The following is a 22,361-nucleotide window of genomic DNA, read 5'->3' as shown; positions in this document are numbered from 1 at the left end:
CAACTGAGTTTGTTCTTATCAGTTATCCCAACTGACAGATGTCGCATGGAGGCAGACAAGCCAACCAACAGCTTTTAAAAGGAAAACACCATTTTAATGGCAAGAACTATAAAAACGAGGCAATTAGAAATAACACATTGGAAAGGACTCAAGCTATGTCCTGTAATGCAACTTCGTCAGCTGGTTCATCCATCAGGAAACTGGCAGATTCCACTGAAAGACAGATGCAAACAACCCTTGAAGCGCCTGCTCAGTGCCAGCCTCTCGCCTCTCTCACCCTTAAAACAAACAATGTTGTGGGCATGCCACCCACAGCTTTTCCAGGGGTCGCCAGCCTTTTTAGGCCTGTGGGCACATGGGGATTTTTGAGCAGATGTTATGGGTGCCACCCCCTCCCTCAGATCAGCCCACTGGCGTCCCCTGCCCTAAGAGTCTGAGAGAAAGCGGGTGGAGACATGCTTCAGTTTTCGAACGGACCAAGGCAAAAGTCAGATACAGGAGAAGTGACCTGAACCTTGAGGAGGACACAGAGCTGAAAAAGCAAACTGGAAAGAGCGCCGCACTTCCAACTCCCTCCCCCTTCAGCTCTACACCCTTGTCAAGGGAGAACAAGGACACTACCCTCGATACCTGATGACCAAAAGGGGCTCAGAGGCTCTGTGGGTGCCAGGGGGAAAACATCACAGGCACCACACTGGCAATCCTCGCTATAAAACCTGGGCCTTGGGTATCCCAGAGCTGATCAATACTGGCGAGGAATCGGTCCATCCTCCTGCCATACACTAATGCCATGAGGCATTGCTAGCTCTCACTGTCAGTACTAACATGTCTGGAATTGAATTGGCTCAGTAGGGCGGAAGCCTGGAGGAAATGAGCAGGCTGGTCAGGGCACAGCAGGGAGCTGTTGGCATGCCTGGCTATCAATCAGGTGGGCTGGAAGAGCAGCGCTCCTGCCTGTCGAGGGCCAAGAGAACCCAGAGAAGCTGCCGCCTCTAACCACCCCCAAATCATACCTGGGGGGGGGTTACTCCTGGGTCTCCATGCTCTCCTCCTCCTCTCCAGGAGCCGTCTCTTCCTGGTTCTCCTCCTCCTCTTCCCCTTCCTTTTTCTCCGGGGGTTTCTCGTACGCCTTCTCTGATGGGGTCACAATCACCCCATCCCAGGTAGACATCTCAGTAGCCAAGTCTGTAAAGCAAAAGAAACACATATATATATATATTCCAGCATGGTGAGTCAGGCAGATGCTTGTGGACCCCCGATCCCTGGGCTAGAGAAATCTCCTTACCCTGAGAGAGCCCTTTGCTCTCCCCAAAATCAGGTTCGTTTTAGGATGTCATAAAATAAACTCCAGGCGTTGTACAAACAGAGAATAGGAACATACATAAAACCACGCAGGACGAGTGGCATGAAAAACTGAAATGCAAAAAGAGCACGAAACTAAAACGGCCATTGAATACATGGCTTTGCATCAGTTTTACATGATTATATGTTGGTTTTATTTTATGATGTGTTTTACTATTTCTGTATGGCGCTCCATCCAAGACCTCCTACTTACAGTTGGCGTCTCCTTCCTGGCCAAGGATCTTCCGGTACCCGCCATGAGAAAGAATGCGGACCAGGGTTTGAGCTGTGTAGCAAACCATGTCCTACAGGGAAACACAAGAGATTGGCAGGCAAGTTCCTTCATCCCCCTGCACTTCCAAGGACGCTTCCTCCGGGCTCTACTTGCAAGGAGGCAAATCCACCTTTTGACAGCATGTTTCTCTGACCACTTGCACAGAAAACGCAGGTTTGCCTCCCGTAATACTGCAGGGCACACGGTATTTAGTGGCTTTGTAGCCTGCAAAGCATCCGGGCACGTATGAAATCTATGGGGGCCCCCAAATGCACATCTCCAACTTTTTATCCTACCCATGAGGACTAGGCCTATTAGTTTTTAAATTCAGGATTCTAATAAGAGGCCACAAGCTGCGCGGGGAAGCTTTGAGGATTGCACGTGGAGGGTTACTTCCAGTAATCTTTCCAACAGCCCCGACAGGCAGGCCAAAGAGCTAAAGTTTGTGGCCAAGGACAGGAGCGGGGCTTTCAACTCGTATTTATAGCCACGGGGGGGGGGGGGCTCCAGATGTTTCGGGAAGGTAGGGTCTGGAAGGCACCGGGTTTCACCCTTTCACTATACCGTATCTCGGTTGACTGAGGGAACGGGGATTACCTGCTGCTCCAGGGTCATAACTGTGTGGACTCTGAAGTTGCCACTCTCACAGGGATCGGTGATGCCAACAGAGCCAGGAAGGAAGAGCCCGGCTGCCAAGATCTGAAGGCAGCGCCTGGGAAGAAGCAGCAGCAAGATTAGTAGACCAAGGAGCTCCTTTATGCTCTTTTTGTCAGGCAGCACCGCTGCGGGTTATCACAGGTGGGGAACCTCAGGCTTGGGGGCCAGAAGTGACCCTCCAGGCCTCTCTATGTGGCCCTCAGAATCCTCCCCCGGCCAGACCCCCTCTGCCTAGGCCACGTTCCTGTTTTACACCCACTCTGGGTATTTTTGCCTGGTCGGAATGCACCCTTGAACACCGATCAGGCCTCTTGTTTCTCCAGAGAGCCTCTACCCAGAGAAGCAACGAGGCAATATCGGGAGTAGAAACTAGTCTAGTATTCCAAAGTGCAGTCGGCATTCCTTGCTCCGCTTGCTTTTGCCTTCGGACCCTGCCCACTGCTGGCATGGGGACCTTCGGGCTGAAAATGGTTCCTCGCCCCCTTGATTATCGTTAACAAAAGGAGAGCGAGCAACACCACCATGGGCACCTCGGATCCTCCTCGCATGAAAAACGTCATGAGGGTAATTCTTTTGGAAAAGGCTGGGGCAGATGGGAGCTGCAGTCTAAAACGGCTGGAGGGCGTCGGGTTGGGGGGAAAAGAACCGATCTACGTGAAATGGGCGAGGGGCTGGGTAAGGAGGGGGTTCTGCAGTGCTGGAGGTATAGTAACTGGAAGGTCAGGTGTGCGGATGGCTTTAGAAGAGAGGCACGGCTTTACAAGAGTTCTGAAGAACACTCGGCACTGATGCGCGTAATAGCTGCACACACTTTTAGTTCCTGATCCAAAATTTAGGTTTCCAAGTAAACACTTTGGGACCGAAGTCGGAAGAGAGGAAGCTGCCTTATACAAAGTCGACCGCTGGTCCAGCCAGCCAGTGTTTCAGGCAGGGAAACTTTCCTAGCCCTAACCCGGAGATGGTGCTGAGGATTGATCCTGGGACCTTCTACACGCAAAGCAGCTGCTCTCTTTTTGAGCTTTCTCCCAGGGAAATGAGATGGAGCACAGGGAAGGCCTAGAAACTGGCATGTGAAGGCAGGAGGAAAGCAGACAAGCAAGGAGCAAGCAGTAGTCGCAGGGGAGAGACTGGGGGCTCCTTCAGGGCATTTTCTCTGGCTGGGATCCCCAGCCCTTGATATGGGCACGAAGGTCGGAGCCGGAAGCAAAAGCATTTCTCCCCACAACTGGTTCAGAAGACAGATTCCGTCCCCCGCGAGTGTTCTAGGGATTTGCTTTTCGACTGTACCTGTAAGCTACGTTGAGGGCCAAGGGCTGTCGGGTGGGGTTGTTCATCACTGCATAGTGTCCCTGGAACAAGAGAAAAGACGGTGAGGGATGCAGATGTTGGAGAGCAGTTCTCTACTCCTTGCTTCCCCCCAGTTACTGGAAACACAATTTTGTGTGTTTAATTTAGAATTAAACAGTCTGCGTCTGTGTTGGAATTACTTTTTAATGTTTTTAAAGAAGATGTTTTTAAAGCTGTTTTGTTTTAATATGTTTTCAAGGATGTTTTGTTGTAATATATTTTAAAGTCTGTTTTTATGATGTTTTAGAGTGGTTTTAGTGCTTTTGTTTACTGCCCTGGGTTCCTACTGGGAGGAAGGGCAGGATATAAATCTAATAAATAAATAACTAAATAATAATTAAGTCCCACCAAATTCAATGCACCTTACTCATCCGCAAGTCAGATATTTTATTTCATGAAGTGCTAGCAGTCTCGTTCCCAGCATTGTTTGGGAATTCTAAATGGAATTGGCCTGCCTTCAAGTCGATTCCGACTTACGGCGTCCTTATGAATAGGGTTTTCATGGTAAGTGGTATTCAGAGGGGGTTTACCACTGCCTTCCTCTGAGGCTGAGAGGCAGTGACTGGCCCAAGGTCACCCAATGAGTTTCATGGCTATGTGGGGATTCGAACCCTGGTCTCCCAGGTAGTAGTCCAACACCTTAATCAGTACAACACCACACTGGCCAAAACAAAAATCAGTGCGGTTTCAAAAGGTTCTGTTGGCCATCTTGGCACCCCGTTGTATCCAAATGGACGAAAAACCACTCCTTGATTTCAGGAACCATCATGCAGAAATTGGTTACGATATCTTAAGAGGGGTCTAAATGCATAGCAAACAACTTTCCAAAATTAATTGTAGATATGTTGTCACCAATTCCTTCAAAAGGGAACATTGAGGGGAGGAGGAGAAATGATGCATTAAAGAGCTTTTGAACCTTACATAATTATCTGCAAATGAAAAGGATTAAATTATTCAGGAAACTGTCCTTGACACCGCTGAGTCTCAACATGCCTCTTCACTAAATTCACTTTCATTTTTTTAAAAAAAAATCTCCTAGTTCTTGATCTAAAGCCTCAAAGTGCTGCCACTCAGTGAAAATGGATAGATTGTACTCCACCGTTCAACCTCTCTGAGTTGCCGAAATGGGATGCTTGAACGTACTACCCAAAGCAAGTGTTAACAAGATGCAGCCTGCATTAGAGAATCAACCAACACTGGAAGCCAAGCACCCAACCCTCAATTTTTCCACATACCAACAGATCAAGAATCCAAGGCGTGAGGGGTTCAAAGCCTGGGAACCGCATCCTGATGTCCTTCAGCAGACGGATCAAGACTTTTACCCTGAAAGGAAGTCAAACAGTGTCATCCGCAGAAGACACACAATTTAGGTTCTTGTATTTGTTTAATTGATTCTGTCTTTGTTTTTAGATGGTGATTTTAAGTCTCTTTTTAATTGGGCTGTGGATTTTAGCCATGTTTTATTTATCATTTTATTTGAATGATGGTTGGAGGATTTTATCAAGCAATTTATACATTTTCTAAGTAAAACAAACTCTCTCTGTAATACTAGGTTCTGGATCACTGAAGAGGTCAACCAGTGGCTGTTACAAGAGGTAATGAAACCTCCACATTCAGCAGCAGTTTACCTCTGAACAGTAGTTGTCAGAGGGCCAACCCTGTGCGTGTGCGTGAGAGACACTTTTGCTTTCATGTTCTGCTTGTGGGTTTCCCAGAGGCATTCGGTTGGATGCTGTGCGAGGTGGACTGCTGGACTTGACTGCCTTTTTGGTCCAATCCAGCAGTGCTATCCTGTCCTTATTCCAGTTTAAATGACTTGAGTGCAAAGGCGTGATCTCATGTTGGGATGGTGGGAGCAAAGCACCAACACATGTTACAAAGGACCTGAAAGGGGGGGTGTCTATCCTTGCCTCTGCCGATTCCTCCTCTAAAGCACTGGTGGTTTTTGCAGTCTTTGCTGCTGCCCTTCCTCTCTTTTTTCCCCGTCTTTTGCTCTCAGTTAGACATGGCTCCCTGAGTGGAAACTACATGGCTGCTTCAGCATGTATGACCTGACCTCTTTGTGGTAATAAACCTGAAGTTTCTTTATTCTTTCAACTACTGGTCTCCACTCCCTGACCACAAAGTGCGCAAGAGAGAGACACACGCAAGGACTTACGTGGACTGAGAAGCGTTTTCCTCAAACCAGCGGGCGTGCCGGATAGCAGCCAGGGCGCTCTGCAGCACTTTGATATCCACTTGGGGTAGAAAGGAAGGAGAAAGATGTTAGGGGAAAGTTAGGTCCGAGCCTCACGTTTGGCAGGGAAATGCTGCTGCGTTCTGTCCTGGGCACGCACCTCCAGCCGTCACGCCCAGCCCACAGCACAACCCTTGGGCAGTTCCCTCTTTCCTACCCCTCCGCTGAAGCTCTCAACCTGTTGAAGCAAGGTTGTTCGTCTACCCCCTCCCCAATTTCCCTGAGAAACCAGACTATCCATATTTCCTTACGGTGCAGCTCTGGGTCCAGCTTGCGAAGGTTGGGGGGCACGGTGGTGATCAGAATCTTGACCGTCGCGTCGGCGGAGCTGATTTCGAAACCGGTCTCGTTGGTGAGCATGGTCAGTACTAAGGGAGAGAAATTCGGGGGTGGGGCGAGTTGAGATGTAAAGTTACTAAAGAGGCGCTACAGCTCTCAACACTCAGCAAGCAGGTACCTCTCAGTGTTGTGGACTAGATGGCATTGCGCGCCTCAATATCGGATCTGCGGGCTTCATTTTATTTATTAGGTTTATATCCCGCCGTTCCTCCCAGGAGGAACCCAGGAACTTGCCCAGGGATGTGGAACCTGCGGCCCATCAGGTGTTGCTGCGACTCAGAATTCCTATCAGCTCCAGCCAGCCTCGCCAATGGCCAGAGATGATGGGAGATGTAGTCCAGCACCTGTTCCTTGCCCCTATAATCTATCCAACCATATCTGAGGCGGGAAACTAGTGTTCTCTCCAGGTGGCTCACATGTCCATTTGATTCCTGGCTATGCAACTAACATATAACTCCCCACCCCCCGAGATCATTTTGCTTTGAACGCAGCAACTGAGGGGGGCTCCTGTATCGAAGAGGGCCGTGGTACTGACCTTCAGCGGGATCCTGCGTCCTCAGGCTCTCCACAACCTTGTTCCCCAAGGCAGCAACAGCTTCCACTGCAGAAGGAACCAGATGTCAAGATTCGGTTAGAGCCCGCTCCCCACCTCCCCTCCAAGGTTTTCCCTCGGCATGAATACGGAAACCTACATGTGGGCAAGATCTTCAGGATCACAACTAGATCTGCCACGTTGTGGCCAGTCATCATGGTGCCTTTCTTGTAGGATCCCACCTGGCGAACCTCTTCGATTTGCTGGTGAGAAACATGCACATTCACTTAAAACAGGGATAGTGAGCAACCCCATAGAATGTGTTGGGAAGTTGGAAGAGTGACGTTCTTTTCCACTTTCTCTTTTAGCCCTATGTGCTTCTCAAGGAGGCAGATGTGGGACACAGGGGAGGGCAGTGTTCACAACACTTGCTCAAAAATCCAAGTGTGCCCATGGACCTAAAAAAAGCCAGCTACCCTGGCTATAGCCTGCAGAACTCTGATTTGAGATGGTGTGTAGTGGATCCTGTCTGGGCTTGGCATGGAGGCCATTCCATTTCAGTTCCAGCCCAGATCCTCTGGATTAATGCATACCAAGAGAAGATTCAACTGGCCAGCCACAACCCGTCAGATGAAAACAGGTCCTCCCTCGATAAACACGAGTATGCTCCCAATGCCCTCTCTGGGAAGCGAGGTGGAAGGCAGACTTACCACTTCAAATGTTCCTGGTGCCACAATCAAGTTATCAATCACATTGTTGATCTTAGTCACCAGAGAAAGGATGGAAGCCTAGTATGGAAGGGGAAAAAGTATGAAATGGCTATTTATTTATTGCCTGATTTATATACACCTTTTAATGTGCAATTGCTGCCTCAAGGCAGGTGTACAAAATGTGAATCATACCCTGAACAGACCAATTGGAATTAATGGGCATGACTAACTTGGGTCCATTGATTCCGATGGGTTTGTTCTGAGTAGAACCTAAGTTGCAGACAACCCATAACAGAGTTTGAACAATGTTTACAGGATGCAATAAAGATGGACGGTTTTATTTACAGATTATAGAATTCCAATGGAACTAGATCTGGAGAATAAAATAAAGTGCTACTATTAACAGTAATAATAATAATAACATCAAACAGATTTGTGCAAAATAGGATATTACGCTTCAGTTTGTGTTGATATGAGAGACTGACTGTGGCTGCATCCACACCATCCACTTAAAGTGGAATTATTCCACTTTAAACAGTCATGCCTTTTCCCAAAGAATCCTGGGAACTGTAGTTTGCTAAGGATGTCGATTTGTTAGGAGACCCCCTATTCCCTTCACTGAGCTACAATTCCCAAACTTCCCTGGAAAGAAAATTTGATTGTTAAACCACTCTCGGAACTGTAGCTTTGTGAGGGGAACGGGACGGAGGGACCCTAACAAGTCATGGCACTCTTACCAAACTACAAGTTCCAGGATTCTTCCCGGGAAGCCATTTCAACTCTGCATCCTAGAGGAAACTGAAGTTTGAGCTCTGAGCACTCCTGTGCAAGAAAAGCAACTGTTTATTTTATGCAATGCCCCCTCCCAATCCCCTTGACAGAAGCATCTTGATTCTACTGGGAAGAGTACAGCAAGTATGCAGAATTGCACCTGTTCAGCAGAAGTTGGAGCAAGGTCCTGGTTTCTCTTCAGCAAGGCTTCATTGAAGGTAGTCTCATCCGGCACTGGTTTCACGCGGGGGAAAGCCATCTCACACTAAATGCAGAAGGACACTTTTATGACGACTCTCACTCACTCTAGTATACTATACACATCCCATTCAGGGAGAGTTCATATATGGACTTTCACCACTCAGCAGCACCAAAGACCAATCTGTGCATGCAAAACAGTTATCATCAATAGACCATTATAAAAGAAACAGGACTGATTTTTTTTAAAGGGCAAGGTTAGGTCCTCCAATTTGGCCTCCCCCAAATTCTGTTTCAAGCTGCCCAAAAGCACTCTGACAAGATCAAGCCTTCCCACAAAAATTTTGAAAGTGGAGGTCCATCATCTCTGACTATATCCAGAGAACAACCAAGTTCTCCAATCCCACAGTTTGCCATTTTTAATCCCCCCCCCCAAAAAAAGACTTCTCGAACTGAAAAACTACCAACCACACACCTAAAGGACCAGTGGAGTTCGACTTACCACATAGAAGTCAAAAGGGATATGAGGCACGAAGGGACGGAACCTGAAAAGCAGTTAACAAAGGAGGGGGGCTTTTAGATTTCACTCCTGCCTGGGCCGAATTTTACATCCTACGGTACATCTTTTGCCTGCCCTCACTGGGTTAAGGTAAAGAATACTGACTCGCTGATGGTTTTTATATAACATACACAACTCAGGCATCCTAACAATTTCTTCCACTTGAGGCTGGGAGAGAAGGACACACAGTCAGGGAAAAAGAACGGGATGGAGAATTGTTGTGTCAAAGGCAAAATGACAACAGATGAGCATTAAAAAAAACCCACACACACATCAGCCAATGCAGATCTTACCCAAGTCCTCGTTGAACTCTTATTTTAACTGACCCTTCCCACATTTTTCAGGTTCTCTACTGTTACGCTGTACTGTATTATAAACGCTCCTATGGCTAGGCAACTCTGAGTTTCCCTTTAGGACGCGTGGTGGAGGAACAGGATCTTGTGGGCCACTCACTGGACACATGCATTCTACAACCCTCATGGCACTAGAATCACACTGGCTCCTGACACCATGTGGGACTTACCCGCTTCCAGGACCACCCCGAGAACCGAAGCGCCCACCACGACCACGGCCTCTGTCACCCCTGCAAGAAGCCACGGAAGAGGAGGAAAAGAGTCAAGGAAGGATCAAAAGGTGATGTCCACTATACTCAGGTTTGTTCCCTTACCCCCTCTATATCAAGCAGGGGGCAACTGCTGCTCTCCAGACGTTGCTGGACCACTAATTCCATCATGCTTGACTATTGGCCATTCTGACTGGGGCTGATGGGAGTGACAGAGTCCAATAGCATCTGGAGGGCCACAGACACCCCACTCCTGCTGCAGACAACACCAGGCTGGATGAACCAATGGTCTGACCAAGAAGGCGGCAGCTTCCTCTTGTTATCCAGCCAGTCACACATGCCTCTTGAAGCTCAACAGCACCAAGGGCACATGAAGTGCCAAGGCTCTCTTCTTTATCTCTCTCTCCATTATCTGGTGATTGCAGAGAGGTAGACTGTGCCTGTACCTGCAAGTCCCATCTTTGGCTGTTGTTTCTCTCGCCCTCACTTCCGTTATCCGATCCTTGCAGAGAGGCAAGCTACTTCTGTAGCTGAAGGTTCCATCTTTAACTAACACGTGAGTCTCTCCTCCCCCCCCCCCCCGTTATCTGATGCTTGGACAGAGGTAGATTACTGTACATGGAGGTTCAATCCTTGGCTATCAAGTTTCTCCCCCTCTCCCCCATTATCCTTGCAGAGAAGTAGACTAGTTCGGTAGCTGGAGGTTCAACTTTTGGCTATCATAGCTGTGCCTCTCCTCTTTCCCCTCACCCTCTGGTTATCTTATACTTGCAGGGCAATACACTGTTTCTGTACCTGCAAACTCCACTTTTTGATCTTGTCTGTCTCTCCCACCTTCAGTTACCTAATACTGGTAGAAAGATACACTAGCTCTGTACCTGGAAGTTCCACCTCTGGCTATCATGTTCCCCCCCCCCCCCGGTTATCTGACTCTTACAGAGAGAGACAGATAGACTGTTTCTGTACCTGGAAATTCCACTTTTGGTTATTACTGCCTCTCTCTCTTTCCCCCACCCCTGATACTAGACAATCATGCTCCCTTCTGGTTTTCCCAGCATTATAGTCTTTTCTAGTGAATCATGTCTTCCCATTATGGGTCCAAAGTATGATAACCTCCATTTCATCATTTTAGCTTCTATTGACAGTTCTGGTTTAATTGGTTCTAACACCCAATTATTGGTCTTTTTTACAGTCCATAGCATGCACAAAGCTGTCCTCCAGCACCACATTTCAAATGAGTTAATTTTTTTCTTATCAGCTTTTTCCACTGCCCAACTTTCACATCAATACATAGAGATCGGGAATACCATGGTCTGAATGATCCTGACTTTGGTGTTCAGTGATGCATCTTTGCATTTGAGGACCTTTTCTAGTTCTCTCATAGCTGCCCTCCCCAGTCTTAGCCTTCTTCTGATTTCTTGACTATTGTCTCCATACTGTGCCGAGGTATGGATAATCCCTGACAAGTTCAATGTCCTCATTGTCAACTTTAAAGTTACATAAATCATCTGTTATTACTTTAGTCTTTTTGACGTTCAGCTGTAGTCCTGCTTTTGTGCTTTCCTCTTTAACTGTCATCAGTATTCGTTTCAAATCATTACTGGTTTCTGCTAAGAGGATCGTATCGTCTGCATAACTTAAATTGCATATCTTAAATTAATAATAATACTTCCCCTCCCCCCATGTCCCCAATTCCCCTCCCCCCTCATTACGACCCCTCCCCCCACAAGCCCCATTCACCCCCCACAAATGGAAAGTCCCCCTCAGTTTCCCCCTCCTCCCCCCATAGCCTCACCTCATGGTTCCGTCGAACAATAACCGTCGGTGCTCCGGCTGAAGACGAAACGGTGCGATGAAAGAGAGGCGAGGGGATGAAGTATGAAAGAAAAACCACCCGGCCTACTCTTGTGCCCGCCGCTCTGCCCACCCGGCAACAAACTTCTCCGCTATTGGTTTCCGCAAGCAGTAACGCCTGCTGCTATTGGTTGCCTCCGCGGCTCCCCACCCCCAGCCAATCCCGCCCGCGCGTCCCGGTTTCCCCCCCCAGCTGTTGGTTTCTGTGTTCTCATTGGCTTCTTCTGCCCGTCTCTCATTAGGAGCCCAAACAGGCTGAGGCTAGGAGGAATGGTTAGCCAATGGCGAAGTCGGCAGCGGGGAAATGTAACCAATGGGAGGGTTAGTGGGGGGCGAGGGCGGGCGGTAGCGGCCGTGAGGGTAGGGGAGGCGCATGCGCAGTTTGGCTCGCGGAGCGGAGGCCGCTAGGGGAAGAGAAAGGCACTGAAAGAAGAGAGGAGGAATGAAACAGATGTGCTTGGTGCGCATGTGCGGGCCGGTTGGAATGCTTATAGAGCATATGTGGCAAGTTGTATGTACGAGCAGCAGAGTGGCGCAGCGGAAGCGTGCTGGGCCCATAACCCAGAGGTCGATGGATCGAAACCATCCTCTGCTAGCTTGGTTTTTTTTTTAAATTCAGGTTTTTTTAAACATGTTCAAGGGTTATAACTACTTAAAAATTAAATACAAGTTCTTTGGAAATTATACCACGTTAATTTTGCTGCAGTGTTAGAACAAAGGGGGAGCCTAAACCAAAGCATAAGACGTAACGTGATGGACAGTTTTAAGCAAAGGGTGCCTGCATGAGCCAATTCCTTTTTGCATCCTGGGAAAGCGCAGCGGCCCACCCCTGACTCTCGAGTCCGAATGCCCCTCCCCACGACTCGCTCAGTGGCGGGAAAGAAGTTGGTTGGTTGGCTGTAGAAGCTGAGGTATTTTTTTTTTCTCTTTAGGAATTGCTTCCCACAAAATGGAGCATCTTTTTTGCATGTAGAAGGCCTTCAGTGTCCAGGTAGGGTTGGGAATGCTGCCTGTCTGAAATGCTGGGGAGCTGCTACCAGTCAGTGTACACTGCACTAAGCTAGATGGGCCAGTAGTCTGATCATTAGTATAAAGTAGTGTTCAATGCTCCTGTTGGACTCTGTTTTTTTTCTCAGAACCATGAGGACTAGAATCTTACTTATGTTTTAGAGGAAGAGCCGTAGCACTTCTTTTGCTCGCAGGAGGTCCCAGGTTCAACCCCCTTCGGCATCTCCAGGCAAGGTGAGGAATGTGCCCTGTCCGGAACTGTGGGCAGCTGTTGCCAGTCAGTGCAGGCAATACTAAGCTAGACGGACCTAGGGTTTGCTTTGGTGTAAGGCAAGTAGTTTTTAGTTGCTATGTAGTTTTTATCATAATAAAGTCCTTTGAATGGGCTTTGGGAGTTGTAATCCACAACATCTTAGATGGAATAGGGTAATATAAGGATGCGGTACCTCAGGCCCAGGGACCGCGTGCGGCCCTGCAGGCCTCTCTTTTGGGCCCTCGGAACTCTCCCTGGCCCGTAGACCCCTATCTTATTTTATTTCATTACTACATTTAATACTTGGAGGAAAGCAGTCTGAACATCTCGTCATGAAAACCCTCTGAACAGAGTATCCAAAATGAAACTCAAGATAGTGCTGGAAGATGAGCCCTCCCAGGTCCAGCAGGCTCTTCTTATGTTCTTAAGCATGAACCAGGGAAAGTTAGAAATTGTCAAGCATCAACATTACAATACTTGGCGTGAGTGATTTAAAATGGATGGGAATGGGACACTGTTTTAAGGGCTTTTGTTTTTAAGATGTTTTAGGGTGCTTTTCGTGCTTTTGTTTGCCGCCCTGGGCTCCTTCTAGGAGGAAGGGTGGGATATAAATTTAATAAATAAATAAATGAAATACATTTCTATCCCACCTTTCCTCCAAGGAGCTCCAGGTGGCATGCAGAAATGGTTCTCCCCCTCCCAACTTTATCCTCCCAACAACGCTGTGAAGTAGGTTAGGCTGAGAAACAGTGACTAGCCCAGGGTCACTCAGTGAGCTTCATGGCTTAGTGGGGTTTCGAACCCTGGTCTTCCCAGGTCCTAGTCCAACACTCTAACTGCTACACCACGCTATCCCTAAGCCATACCCCTGCTCCACACCCCAAGTGCTTTTGCCTGGCTGGAATGTGTCTTTGAACAGTGGGCTGGACTAGATGACCTCTAAGACCTTTCCCAACTTTAAACTTCTACAATTCCACAGCTCTCTTAGCATGAATGATACAGAAATGGAAAAACATTTTTGGTCATAGTGGCGGTGTGTGCGCCATACATTTAAAGTGCATGACTCACCCCCCCCCAAAAAAAGAACATGGGAACTGTAGTTTCTCCCTCACAGAGCTACAATTCCCAGCTGCCGTAACAAGCTACACTTCCTAGGATTCTTTGGGGAAAGTCATGTGCTTCACATATATACGGTGTGTGCATGCAGGCCATGTGCGTGGTGGTGAAAAGCTTGTCTTGACCATCAGGTGTCGCTGTTGCCCTTTCAGACAATGAAGCTGATAACCTGTTGGACACATTGCTGGGCAAGGTTGGGTCCTTAATTTGGGGAGCCCTGAGAGTGAGGCACTCTGGATGGGCTCCCTGAGAACTCTCAGACCCCCTCCTCTGCCTTACTGCGTCAGTGTGAACTAAGACGTACAGCAGACATAGCATAGCAATCAATGTTTCCTCCCACCCTCAGTTTTCGGGCTACAGTTTTCATCACCTCCTGATCATTGGCCCTGCTGGCTACAGCTGATGGGAATTGCAAGTTCCTCTGGAAGGAAGGGTAGGATATAAATGTAATAAAATAATATATTTGAAAGTCTGGAGGGCACTATATTGGCTGCCCTGGCACAGAGTATGAAAGGCATTCACCAGCTCCCACATAGTTGTGTATCAGGGCACCACAGGAGTGAACAAATCTGTCCGTTCCTCCTCATTTTCCCAATCTTAAGCGGAGTTCTTCACATTTCTGTAGCAATTTGCTTTTTTAAAAATTAAAATTAGTTTACAGTTTTTCCCCAAAGTCCTCATGAAAATTTTAGGTCAGATTTCTCCTCTTATGCACATTTTTGTATGCAGTTTTGCCCAGCACGCACATTTTTGCAAAGCAACATCCCATAATGGAATGCATTGTTCTATGTTCTTTCAGTCGATCGATTCATTTCCGTGCCTACTTCAGCCTAGCCGATGCAATTTTCGGTACGCTTTACTTGGCTAGACAACTGTGTTGCAAAATGTGGAGGGGGGCAAATTTCGAAGGCCGCCTGTATTTTGTCTCGCCTGTTGTTTCGGGAAGTGTGGACCAGGTGAGTTTACCTTGGAATGCGAACTGTCTCCCTCAGCCCTAAGGTACCCTGATTGGCCGTGTCTTCCTGACAAGCATCAGGGGCATGATATTTGCTCCACCGGAGAACAAAAGTGGAGCAAAGGATGCAGATGGCAAAGAAGCTTCCTAAACTATCAGAGTTGTTTGACTCCAGAACAAGCTGCCTTGGGAGGGGGTTGGACCCCCTTCCCTGGACAGCGAGGAGCCTTAGCTCAGAGGTAAAGAACCTGCCTTGCACGCAGAAGGTCGCGATGCCAGGGACAGTGTAGACCAGTGGTTCTCAAACTTTTTTGGTTCGTGATGCACTGTAAAACATATAACAATTTTCTGGCACACTTTGTGTACAAAATTAAAAATATATTAATATATTTTAAACTATGAATAAATATAAACTATAGAAAATATTACTTACCCTATACAAATGGGTTTCTTCTCATTTTTAAAATATACTTCCATAATATTTTGAGGCACTTTGGGGAACCCAACTAGTTGAATTCAACTAGCTTTTACTCAGAGTAGACCCACTGAAATTCATGGACCAACGGTCTTCTTCTCGTTCTATGCCTTCAAGTCGATTACGACTTACGGACACCCTATGAATCTTTTTGGATATATATTCATATATGTAATTCAAATTACACAATTTGGGGCACTGTTCCTATTGAAATCAGACAGATACCTACAGTTCTGATATTTCACCCCCTGCTGAGAACATTCTTGTTTCCACCAAAGTGTTTTTACAGAATCGATTTGACCCAGACTTGGTCATTTTGTCCTGTATTTTAGGGTCTAATAATTTTAGGATGTTTTAATGGCATCATTATACGCTGCCGTGATCAGTATTTGTGTGAGTTGTTGTTCAGGTGTGTATCTTTGTTCTATGCCTTCAAGTCGATTACGATGCATGGCAGCCCTATGAATCTTTTTTGGATATATTCATAGCGTTTTTATGGTAAGAGGTATTCAGAGGTGGTTTACCATTGCCTTCCTCTAAGTCTACGGCACCCGGTATTCCTAGGCAGTCTCCCGTCCAAGGACTAACCAGGCCTGACCCTGCTTAGCTTCCGAGATCGGGCATGTTCAGGGTAATATGGCTGTAGGTAGGACCAAAGTTAGTCATGGCTATTAATTTTAGTGGGTCTAACCCTGAGTAAAAGTTGGTTGAATATCTGAGGCTGCATTCAGCTCACAAGCTTTGGCCCGGCTGGTTGAAGTGCAGATGGATGCAAGAAGACCTGTGGGACAACGCAGGCTCATTATGATCTCTTCCTCTCTGCGTTCCTTAAATGAGAGAGAGAGAGAGAAATCTGTAAAGCATTGGACAGGCAATGCTGGATTAATGGTTAGATAACGCTCTTGGCACATGGTGAAGTCGGTCGTGGTGGTTTCAGGTGGTTTTCCACTATTTTTTAATCCTGCATTTTAAAACCGTTGTGACTCACCCCGGGTCCTTTGGGTGAAGGGTGGGCAATAAATCTAAATAATAATAATCATGGCCGCCCGGCAAGCGCCCTCTTTCTGATGCTGTCCATGTTCCTGTAATGTCCATGGTTTCTGTGATTCATCATCCCACTGCTGAGCCCCCAAAAGCCTTGGTTGTCTGTGGAGTCCTACATAGGGCCACCTCTGGATAGGTCTACACCATTCATTTAAAGCACGCACCGTCCCCCAATGAATCATGGGGACTGTAGTTTGTTAAGGGGTGGGTGGGAATTTGGAGTGCTGTGAGGTGCAAACTACAGTTCCCAGAATTCTTTCAGGGAAGGTCGTGCGCTTTAAATGTGCATTGGGTGCGCCTTAAATGTGCATTGGGTGTGCTGTAAATGCATGGTGTGGATCTGCCCCCCCCCTCTCCAAATTCATATCTTCCTCAAGGTTTTGGCTTAACCCAGGGATATTACCACCCAAATGTCGCTGGATTCCAGATCCCACCAGCCCAAGCCAGCATGGCCAGCAGCCAGGGACGCTGGACGCTGGAGGCCAGCACCAAACTGGACATTCGGAAGGGCTGATCTAACCTTGAATGGTGCTGTAGGATCTCTGGCAAAGGGTTGCTGGCAGTTGGGGTTCTCTACCCAACTAACTTCTACTCCGAGTAGACCTGTTGACATGAAGAGTCCTCAGCTAGCCATGTCCACTAATGTCAGTGGGTCTACTCTGAGGAGGGCTGACATTGCCTTGGAGAGACACAGGTCTCCCAACCCTGGGCGTGTGCAATCACTGCAGATAACTATATCTGCATCAATTATTCCCCTTTGCCTCTTCTTCCTTTCCTGTCCTGTCCCCTTTCTGTCAAAATCTACACTGTAATCTCCCCAAGGCCCGGGGCAGAGACCTATTTTCTTTTCTTGCTTGTGTTACCCAGATTTTTGGCCAGGTGGTCATGGGTTCAAATCTTCCCTGCGTGGCGTGGGGAAGCCATGGACCTCCAGATGTAGTTGGACTGCAACTCCCATCATCCCTGACCGTTGGCCATGCTGAGTCCAGCCACATCTGGAGGACCACAGCTTCACTATCCCTGAACTTAGACCATCACTTGCCTTCACTGCCCCTAAGCTACCTCCCTGACACCTCTATCTTCCTCTAATGCAAGGACAGGAAACTTGCGTCTTTCCAGATGTGGCTGGACTACAACTCTCATCATCACTGTCCATGCCGGCTGCCGGGAGCTAGGGTCCAGAAACATCTGAAGGGCGTAAGGTTTCCACTTTTCCTAGGTGACCTTGATGCCAGCCTCCCCTCTCCACCCTCTCTCTGCCTTCCCTACCTCAACAGGCTGTTGTGAAGCTAAAGAGGAGGAGGGCTGGGAAACCACACATGCAGCCTTGAGCTCTTGAGCAGAATGGCAGGCTGGCAATGTGCTGACAGAAGATACGACACCGTAAAAGAAAACATCAAATTGCTTAAAGCTGTTGGCAGGCTTTTCTCTCTCTTTCTTTCTTTTTTAACGTGCAGTGCTTTAACACTGATTTGGAACGTCATTAATAACAGTGCCGCGTACTCTGTGATTCATACTTAAGGGCTTAGTCAAAGTAATAATTAAAATAAAAATGGCAGCTACAAATTGGAAAAAAGAGAGTAATTCAACCTCTTTAATAGATTGGGCTGAGGAAAATGAATTCTTTTCAGAGAATGCACGCCGATCGGCAAGACAGGTCACTGTTCGTAATGTTTTGCAGTGACAATATGAGATGTATGAAATGACAAATAAGAAACTTTTTTTTGCATCTGTACTAATAAATTAGCATGGAGAAAATACTGTCATTGTTGCTGTTATCACCCGGGTAATAAGCATGCCAGGGGTATGTGTAATAATAATAATAAAATTTTCATTGCCTATGATTATTATTATTATTATTATTATTATTATTATTATTATAATAGATGATAATAAAAAGCTAATAAGAAGAATGTCGTGCAAGGGGAAAATATCTGTGTATGCCATTGTTGTTCAGTTCCGCTTGGAATCTGGCCGTCCCTTCGTGCTGGGTGACCTTTGTTTGGAAACAATCTTGCGTCCCTCCCGGTTTTCTCTCTGAATTGGAAGGAGTGGAAGGGGGGAGGGTTGCCGTCCTGGGCAGGAAGGAGTTAAGGCGCCTTGTGGGTGAGAGCCGCCTTTCTGTCATTGAATGAAGAGAAGGGAAAAGCAACTCCGACCCTGTGCTAGATAAACCTCCGCTCTGCCTTTTCACTCCACTCTGTCTCCGTCGGGGTTACGGGAAGGAAGGCAGCGCGGCAGAGGTGGGACCCGACGGGGCGGGTGAACTCGGGCACCCAGCAAACTTGGCACAAGTTGGTGGGCAACGGAGATTAGATCCTTTGGCTGCAGGGACCTTTGTGGATGGAGGGAGGCAGCGAGGAGAAGCTGGGTGTGTGTGGAGGGGAAGGGGGCTTGCTGCATGATGCAGGAGAGCTAGTGGGGTGGGCTTGAGTGGGGGGGGGCTCTGGCAGTCCTGGGGTGCCTTTGAGGCGTTGCCAAGTTTCAGCAGAACACCTCTGTGCCACTGCTTGGGTGAGGGGGTTAGGAAGGGGCCTCATCTGTGGGTGGGTGTTGGGGTGGGGTAGTTTCTGGGGGGGCAGCATTGCGTTTTGGGGGGGAAGAAGGTGTGCAGTCACCAGGGGCCCCAGAGGTAAGTGAATCGAAAGTGAGCCGAGGGAAGCAAAGGGGTTGCCAGTTGGGCGGGGGCCAGGGAATGAGGGCTGGGTGGCGTGGAGGTGGCGGCAGGGGTGTGGTCCTCCATGGGTCGTGGCTCTGTCTGGTGAGCCCCCCGAAAGAGCTGCATTGGCCATGCCCAGGTAGCGGGCTGCTGTGCTGGCTGCTGGTGGCTGTCTCCCAGCTGGGCACGGCGGCCGGGGCCAACTTGACCATTGCGGTGGTGCTTCCGGAACACAACACCACGTACCCGTGGGCCTGGCCCCGCGTGGGCCCCGCCATCGAACTGGCCATCCGGAAGGTCAATGCGCGGCCAGATCTCCTCCCCGGCTACACCGTGTGGCCAGTCTTTGGCACCAGCGAGGATGGGCACGGGGTCTGCTCTGACTCCATGGCCCCCCAGTCCGCCGTGGACCTCAAGATGGGCAGCAACCCGGAGGCCTTCATCGGCCCTGGCTGTGTCTATGCCACGGCCCCCGTGGCCCGTTTCACCCGGCACTGGGGCCTGCCTTTGGTGACGGCTGCGGCCGAGGCCATAGGTTTTGGCAACAAGGACAACGAATATGCCTTGACCACCCGCACCGGGCCCAGCCACGGCAAACTGGGGGAGTTTGGGGCCTGCCTCAACCAGCACTTCAACTGGACCCGTCGGGCCATGCTGCTGTATTGGGACAACAAGACTGACGATCGCCCCTGCTTTTTCGCCGTGGAGGGTCTCTACGTAAGCTTGCCAGCCTTGATCAACATGACCGTGGAGGATATTCCTTTCTGGGAGGCAAACTACACTGCCCTGATCCGAGACATCAAGCAGAAGGCCCGGAGTAAGTCCTGAGTCCTACTGTTATTCTCTTTTCCTTCTCTGGGATTTAATTTTTCTTTTCTTTGAAAAGGGAACTACCTGACACGCGTGCTTCCTCCACTGTTAACGTGGTGATAGGGAAGCACTTTACATATGCCCAGAGACGCTCCTGTCGGTCGCGACGTTGTGTGTTTGGGGACGAGCCTTAGCATCGTAAAGGTGATTCCGGGACTGAAATTAAGCTCTGGGTCCTGGGCGTACCATTCCCCCTGGTTTAGAGTTTGAACCTGGAACCCATTCCTGGAACCTGCAAAGTCCCAATGGAATGAGTGTCTCTGGGCATGTGGGGAAACACTCTCCTTTGCCGTGGCCAGTAACCTCACTCACACCTAAGGAGAAGAGGGCTCCTGTTTAGAAATGGGAAGGGTCTCCAGGTTTGCTGTTTCCCACTTGCAGCTGCACCCCTACCCCAGCATAAAGCATTTTTTGCCAGGTCAGATTCCCTTCAAAAGACAACAGTGGCCAACCTGTTCATATCTCCTTGCTCAGCTCTGTGGTATGTAACCCCATTGAATTCCACCACCCTGCCAAAAAATCTTTTTTCATTTCGCTTTTCCCCAAAATATTCCTCGTCACATCTTCGTTGAGGTCTGGGAAACACTACGAGTGTATGTGAACGAATTCGACTACCGCTTGAACATTGGCGGGGGGAGCTAGCTTCAACCCTATCTGCCCTTACCCCAAGTTAAGTCTTTTTGGTCCTTGTGATGTTCTTGCTTGTAGGGTAAATATGGTAAGTGCTGTTTATATAGAAGACATATGGTAAGTGGAGTTAAAGAGGAGGGGGGAGTACATGAGCAGTAGAATGCTGGATGATTGGCTGAGCGTTTGAATGGCTGGGAGTATAAATGGAAGAATGACAGTTGAATCTGGGTGGATGTTGGGAGTGTGGAGAAAGAGGGAGTTGGAGTTCTGATTAATAATAAGTCAAGTACAAAACAGGAATAGATGAAACCATACGCTTGTGAAACATTCTAAAACTAATCTTGTTATTTCTGATATTTAATAAATACTTATTTGGTTTACCAAAGGCCTGATCCTTGGCTGGGGGATATACATACCAGAAGGGAGGGCAAGGTAGTTACCAAGGCTGAACAGAAACAGTATCTAATGGTGGCAGCGGTGAAGGGAGGAATAATAACAATTCAAGTATCCAGAGCAACCCAGAGTTGTATAAAGTTGTATCTATAAAGATACAAGGGGGTTGGTAACAGCATAAGCATGCAGTCACAGAAGTAACCAGCTAGAGAGAGACTCAGGCAAGGTCTCTGGGAGTATTGGTTATAGGACGTGACTGGTGGTGCTCCCTAGCAGGGGGATCTAGTGAGATCTGTGCTAGAGCGGAGTGAGAAACCATATAAAGGATGGTCTGGACTGGTGGTATCCCTGGTGGTGCCTAGTGAAAGGCAGTAGCCACAAGCAGGTGGGAATCTGACAGGGAGAACCAGGGAAGGACGTCAAAGTCCTCTCCCCCCCCCCGTCCTCCCTTGTTCCATTTTTACCCTTTAAGGAGCTCAGCACCTGGTTCACGTTATCCTCACACAACAGCCCTGCGGGGTAGGCGACGGGGCAGGGTCACCAAGGTCGAGTGGGGATTTTAATCCAGGTCCTAGCTGTCCTGTCTAATCTTAGCTCCTTTGCTCATCAGTCCGCTGTGCAGGTACTTTTTCCCCCAAACCCCGGGCAAGGTTGTGAGTGGGATATTGAAGCTCCCTAGAGGGGCGAGTGGAAAAAGATGGCTGACTTTTGAGTGCTTGTTCGTCCCATCCTAATAAGCCTGTGCAGGCGGTTTGTTGCTGGGTGATGGGACGGTTGAGGGTCCGCTCGGATCATACAAAGCAAAGAGAGATGATGGCCCAGTGGGAGAGTTCCTGCTTTGCATGCCAAAGCGCAGGTTGCCAAGCAATTAATCCAGTCTCCCACGGGGCCCTCTCGCTGACCCACCGGAGTGCATAGGTGAGCAAAGACCTTTGGGTTGGGCTCCAGCTGGGAGAGACTCCCTGCCGGAAGACCTGGGGAACTGCTGCCAGTCAGTGTAGGCAATGCTGGGCCAGATGGGCCAAGGGGTCTGACTCGGGAAAAGGCAGCTTCCTCTGTTCTTATGTCTCGGGAGAAAACCCCCTACCCTCGCTTCTAAGCGGGCATGTTTGTGCCCTGGCGTAATTTTGTTTCAGAACGCAAGTGTCCTCTTTCGGCAAACTTAAGGGTCCATCTGCTTCAGGGTTTGTGCTTGTCTTGTTTGAACACTAGCTAGGGAGAGGCTTTTTTTTCAGGTGTGCCTAAATTCATTTGAGTTCGTCCTGTTTTATTTTAATGCTGTTGTTATGTGCCTTCAAGTCGACTACGACTTATAGCAACTCCATGAATCAGCGACCTCCAAGAGCATCTGTCGTGAATCACCCTGTTCAGATCTTGTAAGTTCAGGTCTGTGGCTCCCTTGATGGAATCAATCCATCTCTCGTTTGGCTTTCCTCTTTTTCTACTCCCTTCTGTTTTTCCAGCATTATTGTCTTTTCCAGTGAATTGTGACTTCTTATTATGTGTCCAGAGTATGATAACCTCAGTTCCATCATTTTAGCTTCTAGTGACAGTTCTGGTATAATTTGTTCTAACACC

At 48.3% G+C, this 22,361-nt stretch overlaps 2 protein-coding genes and 1 non-coding gene across 8 annotated transcripts in view; 2 read left to right on the top strand and 1 right to left on the bottom strand.

The window, feature by feature from the left end:
- Positions 1–72: 72 nt before the first annotated feature.
- ILF2 (interleukin enhancer binding factor 2) lies at positions 73–11,486 on the bottom strand. Of its 2 annotated transcripts, none has more exons than XM_061605821.1 (15): positions 11,322–11,486; positions 9,488–9,547; positions 8,908–8,950; positions 8,368–8,472; positions 7,437–7,514; positions 6,887–6,989; positions 6,730–6,795; positions 6,107–6,223; positions 5,778–5,856; positions 4,855–4,942; positions 3,560–3,621; positions 2,213–2,327; positions 1,556–1,646; positions 1,014–1,185; positions 73–213 (listed from the first exon to the last, which is right to left on the bottom strand). In XM_061605821.1, the coding sequence occupies exons 1-14, from the start codon at positions 11,324–11,326 to the stop codon at positions 1,025–1,027; spliced, it is 1,173 nt and encodes a 390-aa protein (XP_061461805.1). In that variant the 5' UTR covers positions 11,327–11,486; the 3' UTR covers positions 73–213; positions 1,014–1,024. The 2 variants fall into 2 exon arrangements, with proteins under 2 accessions (XP_061461805.1, XP_061461806.1); XM_061605822.1 differs by having other exon boundaries at positions 73–216; positions 1,018–1,185.
- Positions 11,487–11,776: 290 nt separating this feature from the next.
- Positions 11,777–22,361, top strand: part of NPR1 (natriuretic peptide receptor 1) — a 61,694-nt gene continuing 51,109 nt past the window's right edge. The window contains exon 1 of one of the 5 annotated variants that reach the window (XM_061606251.1): positions 11,777–11,840. The gene's annotated coding sequence lies outside the window, so the exon portion shown is untranslated. The other 4 variants (XM_061606247.1, XM_061606249.1, XM_061606248.1 and 1 more) reach the window with 4 other exon arrangements.
- Positions 11,904–11,975, top strand: TRNAM-CAU (transfer RNA methionine (anticodon CAU)). Its single transcript has one exon. It is a non-coding gene; the product is annotated as a tRNA-Met (tRNA).

Source organism: Rhineura floridana, chromosome 22 (genome assembly GCF_030035675.1).
Source record: "Rhineura floridana isolate rRhiFlo1 chromosome 22, rRhiFlo1.hap2, whole genome shotgun sequence".
Lineage (NCBI taxonomy): Eukaryota > Metazoa > Chordata > Lepidosauria > Squamata > Rhineuridae > Rhineura > Rhineura floridana.
Note: the sequence above shows the minus strand (reverse complement) of the source record. Positions and strands in the feature narration are given on the sequence as shown.